Here is a 19397-nt window from a genome sequence, read left to right on the forward strand (position 1 = left end):
GTTTACTCCTACATTGGTATATTTGAGTTACTTGCTATACCTGGTTTACTCCTACATTGGTATATTTGGGTTACTTGCTATACCTGGTTTACTCCTACATTGGTATATTTGAGTTACTTGCTATACCTGATTTACTCCTACATTGGTATATTTGGGTTACTTGCTATACCTGGTTTACTCCTACATTGGTATATTTGGGTTACTTGCTATACCTGGTTTACTCCTACATTGGTATATTTGAGTTACTTGCTATACCTGGTTTACTCCTACATTGGTATATTTGAGTTACTTGCTATACCTGGTTTACTCCTACATTGGTATATTTGGGTTACTTGCTATACCTGGTTTACTCCTACATTGGTATATTTGGGTTACTTGCTATACCTGGTTTACTCCTACATTGGTATATTTGGGTTACTTGCTATACCTGGTTTACTCCTACATTGGTATATTTGGGTTACTTGCTATACCTGGTTTACTCCTACATTGGTATATTTGGGTTATTTGCTATACCTGGTTTACTCCTACATTGGTATATTTGAGTTACTTGCTATACCTGATTTACTCCTACATTGGTATATTTGAGTTACTTGCTATACCTGGTTTACTCCTACATTGGTATATTTGGGTTACTTGCTATACCTGATTTACTCCTACATTGGTATATTTGAGTTACTTGCTATACCTGGTTTACTCCTACATTGGTATATTTGGGTTACTTGCTATACCTGGTTTACTCCTACATTGGTATATTTGGGTTACTTGCTATACCTGGTTTACTCCTACATTGGTATATTTGGGTTACTTGCTATACCTGGTTTACTCCTACATTGGTATATTTGGGTTACTTGCTATACCTGGTTTACTCCTACATTGGTATATTTGGGTTACTTGCTATACCTGATTTACTCCTACATTGGTATATTTGAGTTACTTGCTATACCTGGTTTACTCCTACATTGGTATATTTGGGTTACTTGCTATACCTGATTTACTCCTACATTGGTATATTTGAGTTACTTGCTATACCTGGTTTACTCCTACATTGGTATATTTGGGTTACTTGCTATACCTGGTTTACTCCTACATTGGTATATTTGGGTTACTTGCTATACCTGGTTTACTCCTACATTGGTATATTTGGGTTACTTGCTATACCTGGTTTACTCCTATATTGGTATATTTGTGTTACTTGCTATACCTGGTTTACTCCTACATTGGTATATTTGGGTTACTTGCTATACCTGGTTTACTCCTACATTGGTATATTTGGGTTACTTGCTATACCTGGTTTACTCCTACATTGGTATATTTGGGTTACTTGCTATACCTGGTTTACTCCTACATTGGTATATTTGAGTTACTTGCTATACCTGGTTTACTCCTACATTGGTATATTTGGGTTACTTGCTATACCTGGTTTACTCCTATATTGGTATATTTGGGTTACTTGCTATACCTGGTTTACTCCTACATTGGTATATTTGAGTTACTTGCTATACCTGGTTTACTCCTACATTGGTATATTTGAGTTACTTGCTATATCTTATATATAGGCCTAATGCTACATTACTATATTTTCTATTAAGTTTGGCCCCCATGGATGCAACGCAGTGACGTAGTTGTACAAGCGGCAATTCTAACGATCTATCGTGTCGTTAAATGAAGTGCATTGCGCATGCGTCGTTGCGTTGCGGGACCCAAGCTTTAAGCGTGGTTCCTACTAGAGACGCAACGCAAGGACGTCGTATGCGCAACGCAAGCAAGTTGAAAAATGACAAGACACTGTTCGAATAATCCATCGCTTGTGATTGATCAAATCACTTACATTGCGTTACGTCATTGCGTTGCGCTGCTAGTGGGAAACAAGCTTTATAGATACCCACAACAAATAATTATTATCTTCTCATGCATATACACTAACATAAATCATATTTTAAAACTATTGGTTCATATTATTTTAAAAGATATTTCAGTGATAGGATTTAAACAATAAATCAGAGTTCGCCCTCTACGTCCTCAATGGTTTGTGGCAACGGTTGGTTTATTGTTTCTGTAAGAAGAAGTGCGACAACCCCAGCAACAATTGACAGAGCTCCGTACGAAAACATCGGCAACCAAGGTAATATCTTTCCCTAGAAATATACAACTATTACATTTGTTTTTCCTGGATATAAACAATTTACTATGCCAACAAAAAATATTGATGGAAGTATGAACATACTACAAGTTGAAAATAAAAAAAATAAGAACCGTAATACAATTTAGAGTGGACACTTTATAGACACTATAAGTTTACATTTATTTAGCAATGATACTCACCAAATGCATAAGATAAGGAGCCGCCATACCACCAAACCTGGCAAACATTGAGCATGTGTTTACACACGTTGTTCTGCAAGAAATACCCATTAATACAATACGAACCCTTCTCTTAAATGTACCGGTTTAAAATAATCTTATCGCTGGCTACAAAAATGTTTCCAAATCTATCCCACTTTGTCTTATCCCGCTATTATACTACCAATTCAGAACTACAGTGAGACACACCTAGGAGACAATTTCGACGAGGACAATTAATGCTACGGCCAATTCTGAGGACACCATATTACAAAGTAGAAACTTTGTTGGATTTGCCTGAAGGTGTCCTCTCGGTATTATACTTTGTGTATATGGAAGAATATTCCATTATCTTGTTGTCAGGGCGGATCCAGGATTATTTTTAACGGGGAAGCATCATTCAAAATAAGATATTAAAACGTTAATTCATGATTTTTAACGTTAAGTAGGGAGATCACAAGTCCTGTAATGACGGTTTAACAAACACATTGAATCTACGATGACCTTACCTAATAACCGTAGGATATATTTCTGAAGCGAAGATCCACATGATCATGAAGGTTATGCTGATGGAGAGTTTTCCAATAAACGCCGATGTAGTTGTTAATGGCGACAGGTTAACCCCTCCATCTATAGACAAAGCAACATGTATTGAAATAATATTCACAAAGGTAGTTTTTAGTCGCGTGGAAGCGACTCTATAGTTCACTATGTCGGTCGGTCGGTCGGCCTGTCGGTCTGTCTGTCGGTCCGGTATCACTATGCGTTTTATCGCTTTCTGGCCTTATCTTGATATCAGTTTAATCTAGCTAAGTCAATTTTTCACAGTATATTCCTTATGGCCAGGAATCGATGTGGTTATGTTTTCACGGTGCGCAATAAAAAATTACGCGGTCTACGCACGATTCACAACCATGAATCACAATTAAATAAAATTTGGTACTCATAAATTTCAGGGCATAAATCATCATAATGGCAATACAATTACGTGCGTAGCGCATGTAACGCATGCGTACGCGCGCTTACAATTTTCAAAATTTATTTTCGATGAAATAAGAGTACGTTTCAGGAAATTTTAAGCGTTTACAAAATTGCCATGAGTGCGCAGATTTTTGCGCGCGCACTGCGCGTTAAATGTTATTGCGCACTCTTTTTGCCCGATTTCTGTTTTTTTGACTTACTTTTCAACTCGAAATTACGTTATACGAGCACGTCAAAAGTGTAAATTAAAAAAATATAAATGTTTTTAAACATTTCAACATTTTTAAACATGTTCAGTAATTTCGGTCAGTTGGTAGGTTGGTCGGTCGGTCGGTAAACACTAAGCACGCGACTGCAGCCATCTATATGGCCTTGTTAACTACAAATGATCATTTTCGCGGTCGAAAATGAAGCGACGACCGACTCGAACAAGCATGGAGCTTAGACTAGCACTAGCACTAGAGTTGCTACGCAAGGACATAACGCAACGTATAGTGATTTGACCAATCGCAAGTGATGGAATATTCGAACAGTCGCTTCTCATTAGTCAAATCGCTTGCAATAACGAAACGTCACAAGTAATTATTTTGATCAATCACCATGCGATGATCCAAACTGTCGCACACTACGTCGTTGGGTTGCATGCAAGTAGGAACCAGGCATAAGCGACGTACAGAGTGAATACAGAGATATTGTAATAATAATTATTAGTTATTAGTAATACAAATTTATAAAGCACACATATCCACTAGAAGTGCTCGAGTCGCTATCAATGCTGGTACTAACATCTATATACATATATTTGTATTATTTATAGTTTTACATAATTAAATTTAAAAGGGGAACGGGATATATGAATAAACTTGTTTACTGCAAGGTAATTATACCTTACCGTACTAGTTAAAAAAAAAACCAACAAACCTGTTTTCCCCGGAACAAAAGCTACTATGATACAGGCTATTGAAACTATAGTGTGAAAGATAAACAGTAGATGACGGCGACCGTATCTATAATAAAGAAAAACAATTAATTTAATTCAGGGCCTAAATGGTTTTTTGTAAGCACCAAGCTAACTATTAATGATTACCTTTGTAGTGCATAAATGGCTATAAACATTGCTAGAATTTCAGCAACTGCAAGTAGCAGAAAGTTTATAAATCGATCACCGGAAATTGTTGATGAAGTGATTGATAAACCATAGTATATTACACTGTTTACAAACCTATAAATATAGAAAATAAGTAAAAGTTAGTATTAGTGAAAGACCAGCAATCATATCTGTTGCCGAAGTAAGCATCTGGAAGGACAGTATAAATATATAGGCAAACATTAATATTTTAGATCGATAGAGGTAGAACTCAATAATAATAATAATATAATAAGGAAACGAAATAAATTAACTAAGATGACTATATTATTGCACATTGATGTAATACATCTTCTCTTTTTAATTTCCCCATGATTATAGGGATAGATATACTATTGCTATTGTTCACTATATATGTGTTTCGAAAGGGGTCTAATATATTTTATATAAGCCTACTGCCTACAAAATACGGAGTCTTAAGATAAAAAGTAAAATGTACCATAAATAAAACATGAGTATAGATGTTTTTCTTAGCTTCGGCGTTTTCATTATATCTAAGATGGTATACAACTTTGCAGGGTTTGAATCGTCTTTTTTGTTGTGCGTTTCATGGGCCTCTTTTATGTTCTCAATCCAGGTCAGCTCCTCAGCCGGAATTTTATTAAACTCGGCAATTTTTATAAACGCCGCTTTGGCCTCTGGCCAGCGACTTTTTGACATCAACCATCTCGGAGATTGAACTATAAACCTGTTTAAAATATGAACAGTGAAAAAGGTTGTATAATTATGCTTTTTGTTACAATCCAGTAATTACAATCTAAAATTGTAAAAAAAAACACCACTAAAAACTGTAATAAGATATAATAAGTTTAACTACTATTGTACTCACCACCAAGTCGGTAAAGCTAATATATAAGGTAAAGTTATTGCCAATTCAAAATGGCGCCAGTCTTGAAAAACGTAGGCGATGATCGTCATAAAACACAGACCAAATGACCAGAATACTGCCAGAATGCATGCAGCCGATGACCGAAGCTTAGAGGAGAACAGCTCAATCACAAGTGTAAAAAATGCCGACAGCACGCGCTGAAGAAACAAGTTACATTATAATTTAGACATTAATAATGAAAGTAATTATCACAAAAATTACCAAGCCTTTCATTATACTCTTTCCATGATTATTGTACATTTCCTAACAAATTGTAATTTTATTGTTTTTCTTCCTTTTCTTTCCACTTTTAGCTCTGTCTACACTATCAAACTGTTCGAAAAAAAAGTGTGATGTCCCTAAATAGGGTAGTGATATGCTCAAATATGGTAGTGATATGACATCACCATGTCCATATATGGGCACATCACATTTTTTTGTCACATAAAGTTTGATAGTGTAGGCTTTAAAAAAAAAGTGTTGCACAACACCTAGAAACCAGCATTAGGGTTTATACAAATTAATATCGTATTCATTCTACTTCTACAATTATAACAAGCAATAATTACTACATCTCCGTATTATATATTTGGTTTCTCATTAACTTTTTAGAATAAATTTCAATCAAATTAAAAACAGTCAACACTAGTTGGAAACATTTCATATGGTTTTACAATAGGTATAATAAACGCCATTTGAGAATGAAACCGGTCAGGTTTCGAAACGTTATGTAAGTTCACTTATAATTTTTTGGTTTTTACAAACAGAAATGTTTATTATAATATATTATTAATAATAAGTTGCTTACTGATTGAAATACTGCCGACAAAAACCACAATACGAGAAATGCGGGATACGTATGTGTGAAGGTTAAACAAACTCCAGAGATTAGTCCACCAACTATTCCAACAAAACCCATCTTTTTGCGGCCAAAAATGTCCGAAAGATGTCCTCCGATAAATGAACTCACTAAAATACCAGCGAAATAGACAAAAACTGCGTTTGCTACATAAATCGATTTGTCGCAAACCAAATCTATCTAGATTGTTAAAGGAAAACAACTTATGATTATTTTCTTCTGATGATTCTAAAAACAGAACATAAAAGGCAAGGACATACCAAACAGTAATATTATCATTATTGTAAATAATCACTGTATATATTTCAGAAATAATATTTTTTTTGTAAAAATCACTGTACTTTTTGTAAAAAAAGTTTTGGGTAAAAATCACTGTTATTATGGTTACTATTATGACTAAAAAATGTACGATTGATTGAATAAAGTTCAAAGTTTACAATTATACCATGTTCAGAATATTAGCCCACTGCAGCATTTTCAACATTGAAACAATTTTAAAAAAGATAGTTGAAGTAATGAAGAACATAGGCTTATAGATACATTACAGATTTCACCAAGCACTTTGTTCCAAGCTACGAAAAACTTAAGCAAACTACTAACTATGGTAACCTTTATCAAACCGTTTAATAAGTAAGTTGTTCCTACCGTACCTCTGTCACAAGAGTAACAGCTTTACCCTCATACGTCCAGCCTTCTTGACACGGGATAGTGCTAGCATTTAAGTAACCCTTGGTGTCATTAGGAAACATAACACACTTCTCCAATTCACCATCATCGCTAAGTGGGATACTAACATTAAGTTCTCTGTCCGTCTGACAATGATGAGGCGGCGCGTAGAAGATAAAAACAGACGACAAAATATGCATGGCGGGTATTCCAGAACCAATTACCGATACTAAAGTAATTAATACAAAATTATATCTTCCAAATTCTCCTAACTTCTCAAAATATTCGTCAATTTCCATGATTAAAGATGTTCTTGATTTTTTCAGTAGTTTACTTATTAGATACTGATATGGTAATGGTTAACAAATCATTTAACTAACGGTCGTATAAGTATACAAGTTAAACAAGCAAAGTCATTAAATATAAATACTTAATTGAGTATTGAGGCTAACTCTTGTAGGGCACAATATACAATCTAATGACACGTAAAAAAATATTGTTATCATATTATTAAGTTTTATCATGGAGGTTACCTCCGTGGTTCTATTCAGTCGAATTTTTATTGAGACATAAGATTGTTTACGTCATAGGCCTATATGGAGGTACCACTACACTGTATTCGCTAACGCTGTGAGTGGGATTGACAATATGTGTCAAGTTATCGTCGAGTTTATGTATAGGTGACGACTTGCACAATGGTCGTCATGAAAACAGAAATTAAATTTCAGAGAGCTCGACGACGTATTGCATAATTTAAATAAGTCTTAGGTCGTCTCGCAAATTGAAACTTGAATTAAACAAAGTCATTGACATTGCAAATGTGTTTTTCTATATAAGTTTTTCAAATAAATGTATATGTGGTAGATAAAGTCATAAAAATATACAAGGCATAGTTTAATTTTATCAAACTACAGGAATACGTAAATAACATTTTATTAATGACGACTGGTCGAAGATTTTGTTTTATTTTCAATAGCAATAACTAAAAATATGAATTATTTAGATTTCGTTCTATAATACAATTAGTTATCGTTCCTCCAAGAGTCAGTCCTTTCGAGATTAAATCTGAATGATTTCTTATCGACGTAAAACGGAAAGTAATCACCTATCAATGCATATAATGAGTACCGTATACGTTCGAATAACCTGCCGTGAGGACCGAAAACCGGCGTATGTTCATCACAAGTAGATGTAGATAAAATAGGCTTTAGCGCCAGTCACTTTGTAAGCGCCCGGTGCCTGTGTTTGTTCGTCACAACAAGTAGATATAGATAAAATAGGCTTTAGCGCCAGTCACTTTGTAAGCGCCCGGTGCCTGTATTTGTTCGTCACAACAAGTAGATATAGATAAAACAGGCTTGATAGAAAGTCACTTTGTAAGTCATCTGCGCGTACGCTTACCCGTCAATCGTCAGTCTGCGTTCGTTCGTATGGTGTGCCCATGCTAAGCGTTTGTCACTACAAAGTCATCTGAATTTTTGTCTTCTGTTTTTGCTTTTTGATATCCACTTGCCCCGACATCAATGTTTCTGATGTTTTCGGCATCTTCGATTGTTTCAGGTAGAGAACGGTTTAACGTTTCTGGTAGCAGTAGTGCCATGAAGCCTGCACTAAGTGATAATATAGTGCACAGTGCTATCGGAATCCAGTCGACAAAATTACCCTTAAATGAAATCAAAACGTTTCATTCAATGTATGTTCCACTATAAAGGCATAACATTGGATGTAACCTCCGCAAACCACATCGCTAGAGCTTGGTTCCCACTGAGACGAAACACAAATGCGTAAGCGCAACGCAAGCGAGTTGACCAATCACAAGCGACAGTTCGCATTTTGTAGTTAACAGTAGGGAGTAGTGTATTACGTCACTGTGAGTAGGCCTACATGAGGTAACGTTACAATGTATATAATAATGTTTATATTCCATGACCACGTCGTGTTATTGCACTTACCAGGTACATTACATATGGAGCAGCAATTCCACCGATTCTTGCTGCCATTGAACACGCATTGAAACCAATGTTTCTGAATATAAAATACACCAGAAATGATGTGTGTATCGCTATGACGTATTACTGTACGTCGCATTTTGTAATAATAGTCGTTCATTGTAGTACTGGTCACCTTGTAATAACTTTGGTAAACTGAAATTTTTTATAACTATTGTCGCATTTTTTAATAACTGTCTATCACACTTTGTAAAGGGTGTTTTATTCAAAAATTTTACAATTAACTTGATACATTTTACTCAGACAGTGCGAAAGCAGTTTCTACAAAATGCGAGAACATTATTACAAATGCGACAACATTATTACTAAGTACGACAGGTATTACAAAGTATGAAGATTATTACAGTGCGACGTAACATACGTACAAAAACAATTGTTAAAACATATATTGATTTTAAGGTTGACGTACTTACTATAAACACATTGACAAAAATACATACACTTCTAACAACTACTAAAACCTAAGATATAGATATAAACGATTATGGTTTGGTACATCATAAGATAGTTGTAGGTAACGCATGTATTCATCCAGTCACTATAGATGTTGAACAGTTTGAATACTTACCGGATAACTGTGGGGAACAATTCTGAAGTAAAATGCCAAATAACGGTGTAACTTGTAGTAATACTGAACTTGCCAATAAACGCAAAGGTCATAGTCACAACTGATAGGTCTTTTCCACTTCCTATAAAAATATAATGAATATTTAGGATATGTTACCAGACATTGCTGGTCATCAAAAAAGAGCGTGACATGTCGATATTAAAAAGCGGGATATTCTATAATATATGGGGAACCATCATCCTCATTTAAAAAAGTTAGATAGTGATTTTCTTATAAACTCAAAAAATTCGCGAACATTATAGTTTGGTGGTGATTATATAATGAACGATTCCATTTGGAAAACAATTATGTAACTATTTGTATACGTGAATTTGTTTTATATTGAGGTTAATCTGGGTTCTAGACGGAGTTTTGACTTAATATTAGTAAAAAGATAATTATTTTGACACATATGGCGTTTCATACGTATATATTACTACTAATTTTTAGACAAAACTGGTGGAATAACATAAAAAAGACAATAAATACAGACTTGGGGCAGTCTAATATTGAGGTGTATAACTAACGAAATTGAATTCTTGGAAATAGACCAGGTAGGCTAAACACTATTAAAAATCTTACTTTCGAATTATTACTGCACCAAATGTGCTTGGTTAAAACGGAAATTGAATGTCTATTAAACGTTGTTCCAATGCGGCAGCTAAACATGATTGACGTGAAACATGATGAAAAACAAGTTGTGAAGATTATTGACATGTGTATTCTATTCGTAATGTCATTTTGAATGCCTTACCTGTTTCCGTCGGGACGACAATGATCAAAAACAAAGAAGCAGCTGCGAGTATGTGAAACAGTAAAGCCAACTTTCGCCGACCATATCTAAAATGTAAAGACTGTTTTAATTGTACTGTAGTTTTATCGTAAACTTTTATGGTATTTTAACATGCTTTCTAAAGTTGTTTTAATTCCTATGATCGTTTTATACATACACATATATATATATATATATATATATATATATATATATATATATATATATATATATATATATATATATATATATATATATATATATATATATATATATATATATATATATATATATATATATATATATATATATATATATATATATATATATATATATATATATATATATATATATATATAGATATATATATATATATATATATATATATATATATATATGTACTGCGCCTATGAGCAATCACTGACTGGTTATATGGCGCATTTTAAATGCTTTTATTAATATTATTATTATAAAATAAAATGAAATCATTAAATCAATTAACTGTACTCATGTTAAAAAAATTCTTGATTGTTTGATAAATCAATTTATTTCATAAGTTAGATTTGTGTTTTAAAAAATGAAATGAATTTGATAAATATTTTGAACTCACCGCGTAGTCGCAAAAATTATGAACAGATAAGAAGGAACTTCTGCTAGGCCTAAAAGAAATGTATTCATGTACAAGTTTCCTACAACAGATGATGAGTTCAAAGCCAAACCATAATACACCATGCTATTGACAGCCCTGTAAACGAATTGTGATTAAGTTGAGTAAGTTAAGTAGATCAAGTTTGGAGGCTGAGTAAGACAAAAATGGGTAAAAAAACAACATTGTTTGGGATTAACAATATTAGTGAAATATTTCTTGAGAAATGAAGGGCTATAGAGTAAAAGCTTTACATTTTTTTTCTGGCTGTTTTACTTTATCGTTTTGATTTAACCTTTTGCGTATTTATTTATTTATTTCCTTTGATAACCAAAGCATTGTAATTTTTTCAGTGCTTATTTTATTTTGTATCTGCATTGAGATCCAGCCACTGCAATTGCCTTTTTATTTCAGTAAGTTGCTTTATAAATATAAATACATGTAATATTTACCAGAGATAAAATAACACAATCGTGTACTTTCTTATCTGCGGTGTTTTCAGTGTGTCAAGTATTGTGTACGTTGTTGGATCAGCTGTGGTGTTTTTCTCCAACTTTTCTTTAGTAAGGTCTTCTAATAACTCGTTTCCATGGTTATCAGGAATATTCCAAGACAAAAACAAATCATACTTATTATTGAACTTGGCAATCTTCTTGAAGACTTCTTTCGCTTCAGCAAATCTTCCCTTGCTTAAAAGCCATCTCGGTGATTCTACTATAACCCTTTGACGAATAATAATGATAATATGACGATAATAATGATAATATGATGATATTATGATGATGATACTACAAGCAATAGTAAAACTGTTACATACCACCAACACGGCAAGAATACAATGATGGGCAGTGTGATTGCCAATTGAAAATGCCGCCAATCTTTGAAGATGTACGCTATTGGAGTAATCAAACAAAAACCAACACCAAATGACACGGCGTTAATTGCCAGAATAATCATCCTTTCTTTTGGCGCGCAAAGTTCAGCATACAAAATAAAGAGTGTCGTCAGGATTGACTGTAAGATTAAAATAACAAAAATAGTACATAATTATAATATGTGTAAATGTCCCATTGAAAATGTTTTCTTACCAAACCGACTCTAACTATAAATATTGAAAGAAAATGTAAATGGAAACTTAGACGTTTATGATGAGATGAAACAGTTTTCTTTCAATAATCTTGGTTTGTTTTTAAAATCCGGGCCTGTAGTATTATTATTGATCACAGAGGGCTGACTGTACTTTAGAAAAAAACTTTGACGAATGAATCAGGCCTATGTTTTTTAATGACTTACAAGTTCATGGTATTTCGTATGGTATTGTTATCAGAAGACCATATACATGGCTGCAGTCTTACCGACCGACCGACCATCCGACCAACCGATCGATATAGTGAACTGTAAAGTCGCGTTGCACAAAAAAAAAAGTGACACAAAACGTAGACTTTCGTCACGTGCCTCTTCAGTATTAATCATTTTGGCGCGATGTTTTCAGAGAGAGTTGAGGTGATATACATGTTTACAGTGCACGACGTCTGATAGGCCTACTTACCATTTCACACATGGCCAGTATAAACCAAACAACGACGAAAGCGATGTAGGTCTTTGTGAACACCAACACTGTTCCGGCAAATGCTCCTATTATAATTGTTAGGAAACCAGTTTTCTTTCGACCAATCGTATCAGACAATTGACCACTAATCAAGGCACCAACGAGAATTCCACAAAAATACACTGACACCGCAACGGTGGACAAAATCTTTTGATCGCATACTAAATTTAACTGAAAAGGTAACATAAGATTTATAGTTCAAAGGCCGATATATACTATACAAAACAACAATGCTGCGATCACAATAGAAATTGTACAATAACATTTGTAATAAAGCTATACATTCCAACGGTAAATACAGACTAAGCACACAAAAGCAAAATGAAGGTTAAATAGTAATAGTTTGAATAATCCTGTCCTGAATAAATTCACTCCCCCAACATCCTTTTTATTCTTAAATAAATCCTAGAAGCTTACTGAATATTAAAATAAATAAAATGAACACAAAAAAAAAACTAACTTCTGTGACAAGGGTGCGTTGTCCTTCTTCTACGTCATACTCCCATCCATCTTTACAAGTTTCTGTTTCGTTAAGAAACTTCATACTTGTGTTATCGTACACAAACCTGACGCATTGTTCATACTCCCCATCTTCTCCAATTGGTAAACTGATGTTGTAATCATGTCTTGTCTTGCAATGATGTGGTGGTTCGTAAAGTATAAAAATAAACGAAAATACTTGCAAAGCTGGAAACCAGCATGCTATGATCGCGAACAGCACCATGAGAACATTATGGTAGCGTCCAAAACTACCTAACTCACTCAAATACCGATCAACATCCATTTTGTTGCAGCTGAATTTTTATGTTTTCAGCGAGCTAGCTATACGCACAAGCGGCACACAAAATACTGATTGATTTCTATCAGGCTGGCTGTTGCAACACAATATTAGTCTCCTTTTAATAATAATGAAAGTTAGGTCTGACCCATGAAGCACAGCAGACTAATTGTTTTGTTATGCTCATGCACAATGGATCATAAAATTGTTGAACTCTCTTTTGAAGTAGTTCAAAATGGGTAAGCAGTGATAGTTTGGTTTTTACAAAATGTAAGTTAGGTCTAACCCATGAAGCACAACAGACTATTGTTTGTTATGCTCATGCGCAGTTGATAATAAAATTCTCTTTTGAAGTGGTACAAAATGGATAAAAGCTAATCTTTACATAAAACTTTGAATGACCGATTTTATTAATAATTAAAGAATGAGAAAAAAATCTTCGAGCCATGCAAGAAAATCAGGGTCGGTCGCACGCAGGAGCTATTTTAAGAGGGTTGCCCAAAGAGTCCGGGGTTGTATACGCTGAGTATTTGAGCCCTAGATGTCCGGAATTGGTACGCTCGCACTTAAATTCATGATAATCGCCGGAAATTTCACTCTATAGTGCACTAGCAAACAGAGGATTGTAGCCTATATTTTTCCTCCGGTAATAAAACATACGCGACTAACAATAGGATAACACTTTTTTGGCGTTCAATGTCTCGGGGAAGTCCCCAATGAAGGTACTTTTGGTACGGTAATAAATTATAATAACTGTAATCAATTAATGCAAATTAATTATCAATTAATAATTTTAAAAGTTATAAAGCAGAATAAAGTCAGATGTTAAAACCAGAATTTACAAAATTTACAAATTTCATTTATCCACTATAAACCACACTCCAAATTAAAACAAAGAAAATAATGACAAATTTGCAGAAAGAAGCAAACTTTGCTCTACTACCGTAGATAAATTACTACGGAAATTCGACCTAATACAGTATTTACGGACGTACGGAAATGAAGATAAATAGGGTACTACAAGCATCAAGCACAATTATGATTTGGCCTAAAATTATGGAAAACTCCCGGCAAAACGCAATAATTATGGACAAATCGATTATTAGCCTTGGCAATATGCCTAAGGAATGGAATGAATATATTTAGTTTCTCGAGGAAATTTTTTTACACAAAGTACATTGCTTGTGTGAATGCCTGATACATTAGAGGTAATTTGTGATGGCGCTAGTAGCACTGTTATCCATGGGGAATTTGTGAAGTTGGCTACATACACGAGCCTAGATAGGAAGATCTGTACTTCCGTTCATTGCGAGAGGAGGGAGAAGTCCACTAATGTGTCGATAAAGTAACAAGCCAGAGATAAAACAACGAATACAATTAGCTGATTGTCGTTGTTTTTGTCGTCGTTAGAAGTTTATCGACCGACATCTATTTCTCATGTGTATTATAACACAAGTTCATTTTGGATGTTCAGTAAATTACCAGTGGTTTATTCAAAGTCAACACTGTAACTAATCCCTCACTATTGAAATTATACTACTATAAGCCTATTGTTGAAAAATGGATGGATAGTGTTTAGTAGTAACAAAGATACGTTCTAGTCTGATTATTTAGGTGTCCATGCAGTTGAGGACTAGAAGCGGTGGATTATTTTTGTAGCGTTCCTTAGGTTGTGAAGGTAGTTAAATTCTTTGGCACCAGCATTACTTCTTTTACCAATGTTAACAATTAAGCTAACAACAGAAATTCAACAATGATAAAATGTCATGGCACTTTGTAACTACGTTATAACTAAGCCTATAAAGAGGTCCGGGTCCGGACCCCTCCCCCTTCCCCCATTAACTTTAAAGGTGCCTTTTTTAGAAAACACACGCGGCTAAAAATAGGATAACATGCGTTCAATGCGAATGTCAGGAGGAATTTCCGATGATGGTACTTCCGGTACGGTAGTAAATTCTAATAACTATAATTCATTAATGTATAACTTAATTATTATTATTTATTTATTTATTATTATTAATACATTTTGCATATCAATATTATTATTGATATTTAAGCGGAAATATATCAAATTATATAGGCACCATTTTAATGTGGGCACCATTTGAGAAATCAAATATTAATAGAATAGAAAGTATACAAAGGAAAGCAACAAGGATAATAATGTTTAGAAAGGAAGGTTCCTGGGACACATCTTATTTTCATAGGTTGAAAGTGCTTGAATTATTATCTATTGATGACTTGTTTAAATTACATAGACTTTCATTAGGATTTAAGGTGTTGAAAGGTTACTGTCCCCATTCTTTCAATGAGTATATTAAAACTAGTGAAAGATGTCCGGGTAGGCTTTTACGTTGGAATTCGAAAGGCAATACTTTTCATAATTCTGTATTTGTTTCCTTTCCTAGACTATGGGAGCAAATACCAAATGACATAAAAGATTCACAAACAATTTCAATATTTAAGGCTGCTCTAACAAAACACTATATTTCATGTTATGTATAATTTATTTGTATTTTTCTTGTATATGGTTTTATCTTTAACTGATTGTATTGTATGGAGTGAGTGCAGAATCTGTTTGGGCTTTAGCCTATTCTCATTCCTGGTTATTTTTACATTGATGACCGAATAAATATTATTATTATTATTATTTATTATTATGTCACTGTGTATACAGATCGTGATTTGCATATGCTATTGTTTTAAAATAGGAAATGCGATGGATTATTCGCCGAATACGTCTTTACTGTTAAATATAAATACACTTACATTTACACTGAGACCGGATTTTCTACTTTACTTTCTTGAATAAACACGTACGTTGTGTACAATGAGTGAGTGTGAACTCTAAACACTGTACTCATTTGTGTACGATTTCCTATCTGGCTTTCTGACCGGAATCCGGGCTCAGTACAAACGTACGTCGTCAGTTAATGATGACGTATGTATGTTAGTGATTACATTAAATCAGTAACGCCAAAGGCGCGCGCATTTTATTGACGAATAATAATAATACAAGTTATACTCAGGCGTAAACTTCTGTCGCTGATTTTATTTTCACATTTATTCCCAAATTTCAATATTAAAGGAGGGAGTTGAAATTAAACAACTCACTGATTATAGAATTATTCTAAATTTATTTTAAATTGGACGTAAAAACAAGCGTAGAAAAAAACACTGACTGAAGGCCAATATAATGGATGCATGTGCAAAAAAAAAAAATACACTACTTGCAGAGACAAGCGTTATATAACAATGCAGTGTATTTGTTTGACATCAGCCAATATTTTAGCGGAAATTATAAACTTTTAGAACCTAGAAAATGCTAACAAACTACTTAATTTATTTTATTTATTTATTTTATGTCTTTAGGCAATGTGGCCAAGGATTACCAATAGTGTCTACTGTCTGTCTAGTGTTTACTGTCCTCTGAGTAAGCAAGTAGGTAATCCTTTCCTATTAATTTATGTTGTATTTATGTACGACATTAACTGTTAACAGTTCTAATCGACTACAAATTCACTCTGGAATATTTTAAAATAGAGATTTTGTTTTTCAAATTAAAAAACTGGGCCAAACAACAAAATTCTTTTCAAAAGTGTAAAACGCAAAAATACCAAATAGAGAGGTTTCGCAATCTTACGAATACGATAACGAAAACGGATACGTCACGCACACGTATTCGTTTTCGTAAGCCATAAACAAATCTGTTTCGCATGGCAACGAAATATTGAGGCGCGTCCAAAATATGACTGCGGTAAATTTGAGCTAAGCGCAGGTACGTGTTGCTTGGTGTTTGGCTGCCTAGGCCTAGCGTAACATCAAAACGAGTGAGGACTTTAAAAACTGCTATTTATCAAAATTGACTTGGCATTTTAGTAAATTACTTTAGTAAATTACTTTCAATAAATCTATAATTATATTATAATCATGAATCATTCCTGATTCAAATAGAAAATGTGCAAAATAGATCAAAAACTATACTCGTTTTGTAGTTACGAATATGACTGGTGATATTCGTCAAAACACGAATACGCCTTACGAATATGAAATGGGGATCAGCTCAAAAGTTTCACAAATGTGTGACGTATCCGTTTTCGTTATCGTATTCGTATGGTTGCGAAACCTCCCTAATATCTAGTAAATATAATAATCATTCATAAACGTGATTTGGTATTTTAAAAGTAAAAAAAACACCAATGTTTTGGATCAATACAAATTAAACACAATAATAAAATACTCTAGACAACTCCAACTAAACTCAACTCAACTCCAAGAATACTCGGTGCATTGACGTCGATTTCAAGTATTTCAGCTTATGACGACACAACACTAATAGCCTACTAGGGATTCGCTGTTCCTCCGATATCAACCACGTGATCTCGTGTCATCTCTAATTTCAAATTATTGATAATAAATGTCTGAAAGATAAAATAATCATAAATTATTAAATAAAAGTATATTTTTCTTTAAATAACTTGATACTCAAAATCGACGCGTCTGTACTATAAAGTCTACTTACTCAACAAGAAACGATTGGTGGCGATAATCTCAGAAAACATTTAAATTAAAGTAATTGAAGTAAGAAATAAAAATATTAAGCTCGGTTCCCACTAGGACGAAACTCAAGGACAAGCGCAAGGCAATCAGGACAAGCACAAGGCAATCTGGCCAATCACGACTCGATCATCCGAACTGTCTGTGATTGGTCAACCCACCTGCATTGCGCGTACGTCATTGCGTTCACGTGGGATCGAACTAAGCTCTGTCTACATTATCAAACTAGTTTGACAAAAAAGTGTGATGTGCCCAAATATGGTAGTGATATTCCCAAATATGGTATTGATATGACATCATCATGTACATATATGGGCACATCACATTTTGTTGTAACATAAAGTTTGATAGTGTAGACAAAGCTTTAGAATCAGTTATTACATTTGATGTTGCGTGCTCTATGTATTTGTAATCTGATGGCTCCAAGTCCTCGGTGTCAACAACGACTCTAGATGGTTCACTAGACACTCCAAGGAAGGTGATGGTAGTGAACACTGGTAGTATCATGTCAGGATACCTTTCAATTAAACCTCGACGTTCAGAACGAATTCTCAGCTGATTCTGTTACAATAAATTACAATAAAACGTTACTGAACTAGATGTGTAATGTATATGATATTATTATAATTATAGACGTGTATACGTATAAACCTTTTGTACATACATGTGGATATAGAAAATCCACACCTTGCATAAATACCGGTAGCTAATTGCTTTAACTACCTGCCTAACTATGTTGATATTTATCAGGGGCGGACCCAGGGGTATTGCCAAAGTGGCCCGGACACAACACCCTTAACATCATACTTAATGTTGTTTCTGCCACTAAATTAAAATTGAGTCCCATTTCATCGTATACAATATCCATCCGGACCCGGAACTTGATAAGTCACAAAGTAGCATTTTATCATTGTTGTTGTTGTTTTGATGTTAGCTTATTAATCGTTAAAATTGGTAAAAGAAGTGATGCTGACGCCAACGAATTTAACGAGCTTCACAACCTAAATATTTCTTTGTAACAACATTTATTTTAAATGGAACGCTAGCAAAAATAATCCTCCGCTTCATCACTGTATGAATACCTAATAACCAGACAAGAACTATCTTTATCGGCGAACTAGAGGTGCAATTTATCATGAATTTTACATGTGAGAGTACCATTTGCGGCCATCTAGGGGTGTCATTTAACAATTTGCTTGCTCAAATACTCAGTGTCTACAGCCCTGGAGTCTTTGGGCAACCCTCTTAAAATAGTCCTGCGACGACCGCCCCTGTTTATATGTAGTGTACCGCAGACTTTATATCAACATTATTTCGCCATGAAAACCGTCAAACAATATATTGCCTTTAACTAATTTCATTATTGACAAAACAAATTTTTTTTTTAAATTATTAATTCAATATTTAGAAGCAGTTCAAGAAATAAAAGAATCATACATTTATAATAACTTAAATGGTAACAAAAAATAAGAACTGTTTAAATAAAAAGGAGAAATTAGAAATAAGCAAGAATAAGCAATTTGGTATTAACCATATGAGACAATATGTTTTAAACTTA

The 19397-nt window shown here is 33.9% G+C and overlaps 1 protein-coding gene across 1 annotated transcript; it reads right to left on the reverse strand.

Annotated features, from left to right (window-relative positions):
• Positions 1–1430: 1430 nt before the first annotated feature.
• LOC140048962 (organic cation transporter protein-like) lies at positions 1431–13288 on the reverse strand. Its single transcript, XM_072093766.1, has 16 exons — positions 12965–13288; positions 12445–12675; positions 11713–11909; positions 11348–11617; positions 10860–10994; positions 10232–10317; positions 9439–9559; positions 8814–8886; positions 8312–8524; positions 6841–7205; positions 4908–5156; positions 4409–4543; positions 4243–4328; positions 2850–2970; positions 2323–2395; positions 1431–2135 (listed from the first exon to the last, which is right to left on the reverse strand). The coding sequence occupies exons 1-16, from the start codon at positions 13286–13288 to the stop codon at positions 1998–2000; spliced, it is 2817 nt and encodes a 938-aa protein (XP_071949867.1). The 3' UTR covers positions 1431–1997.
• Between the last annotated feature and the right edge of the window lie 6109 nt (positions 13289–19397).

This window comes from Antedon mediterranea, chromosome 5, assembly GCF_964355755.1.
Source record: "Antedon mediterranea chromosome 5, ecAntMedi1.1, whole genome shotgun sequence".
Classification (NCBI taxonomy): Eukaryota; Metazoa; Echinodermata; class Crinoidea; order Comatulida; family Antedonidae; genus Antedon; species Antedon mediterranea.

Bases quoted from the DNA above. Each gene is read 5' to 3' on its own strand.
- LOC140048962 (XM_072093766.1), bottom strand. From the start codon at position 13,288: ATGGATGTTGATCGGTATTTGAGTGAGTTAGGTAGTTTTGGACGCTAC. The intron at 2,971-4,242 runs GTTTGTTGGTTT...CTTTGTCTATAG, and splicing joins TTTTGTTCCGGGGAAAACAG to ATGGAGGGGTTAACCTGTCG. The intron at 2,136-2,322 runs GTGAGTATCATT...GTATATTTCTAG, and splicing joins CTCCTTATCTTATGCATTTG to GGAAAGATATTACCTTGGTT.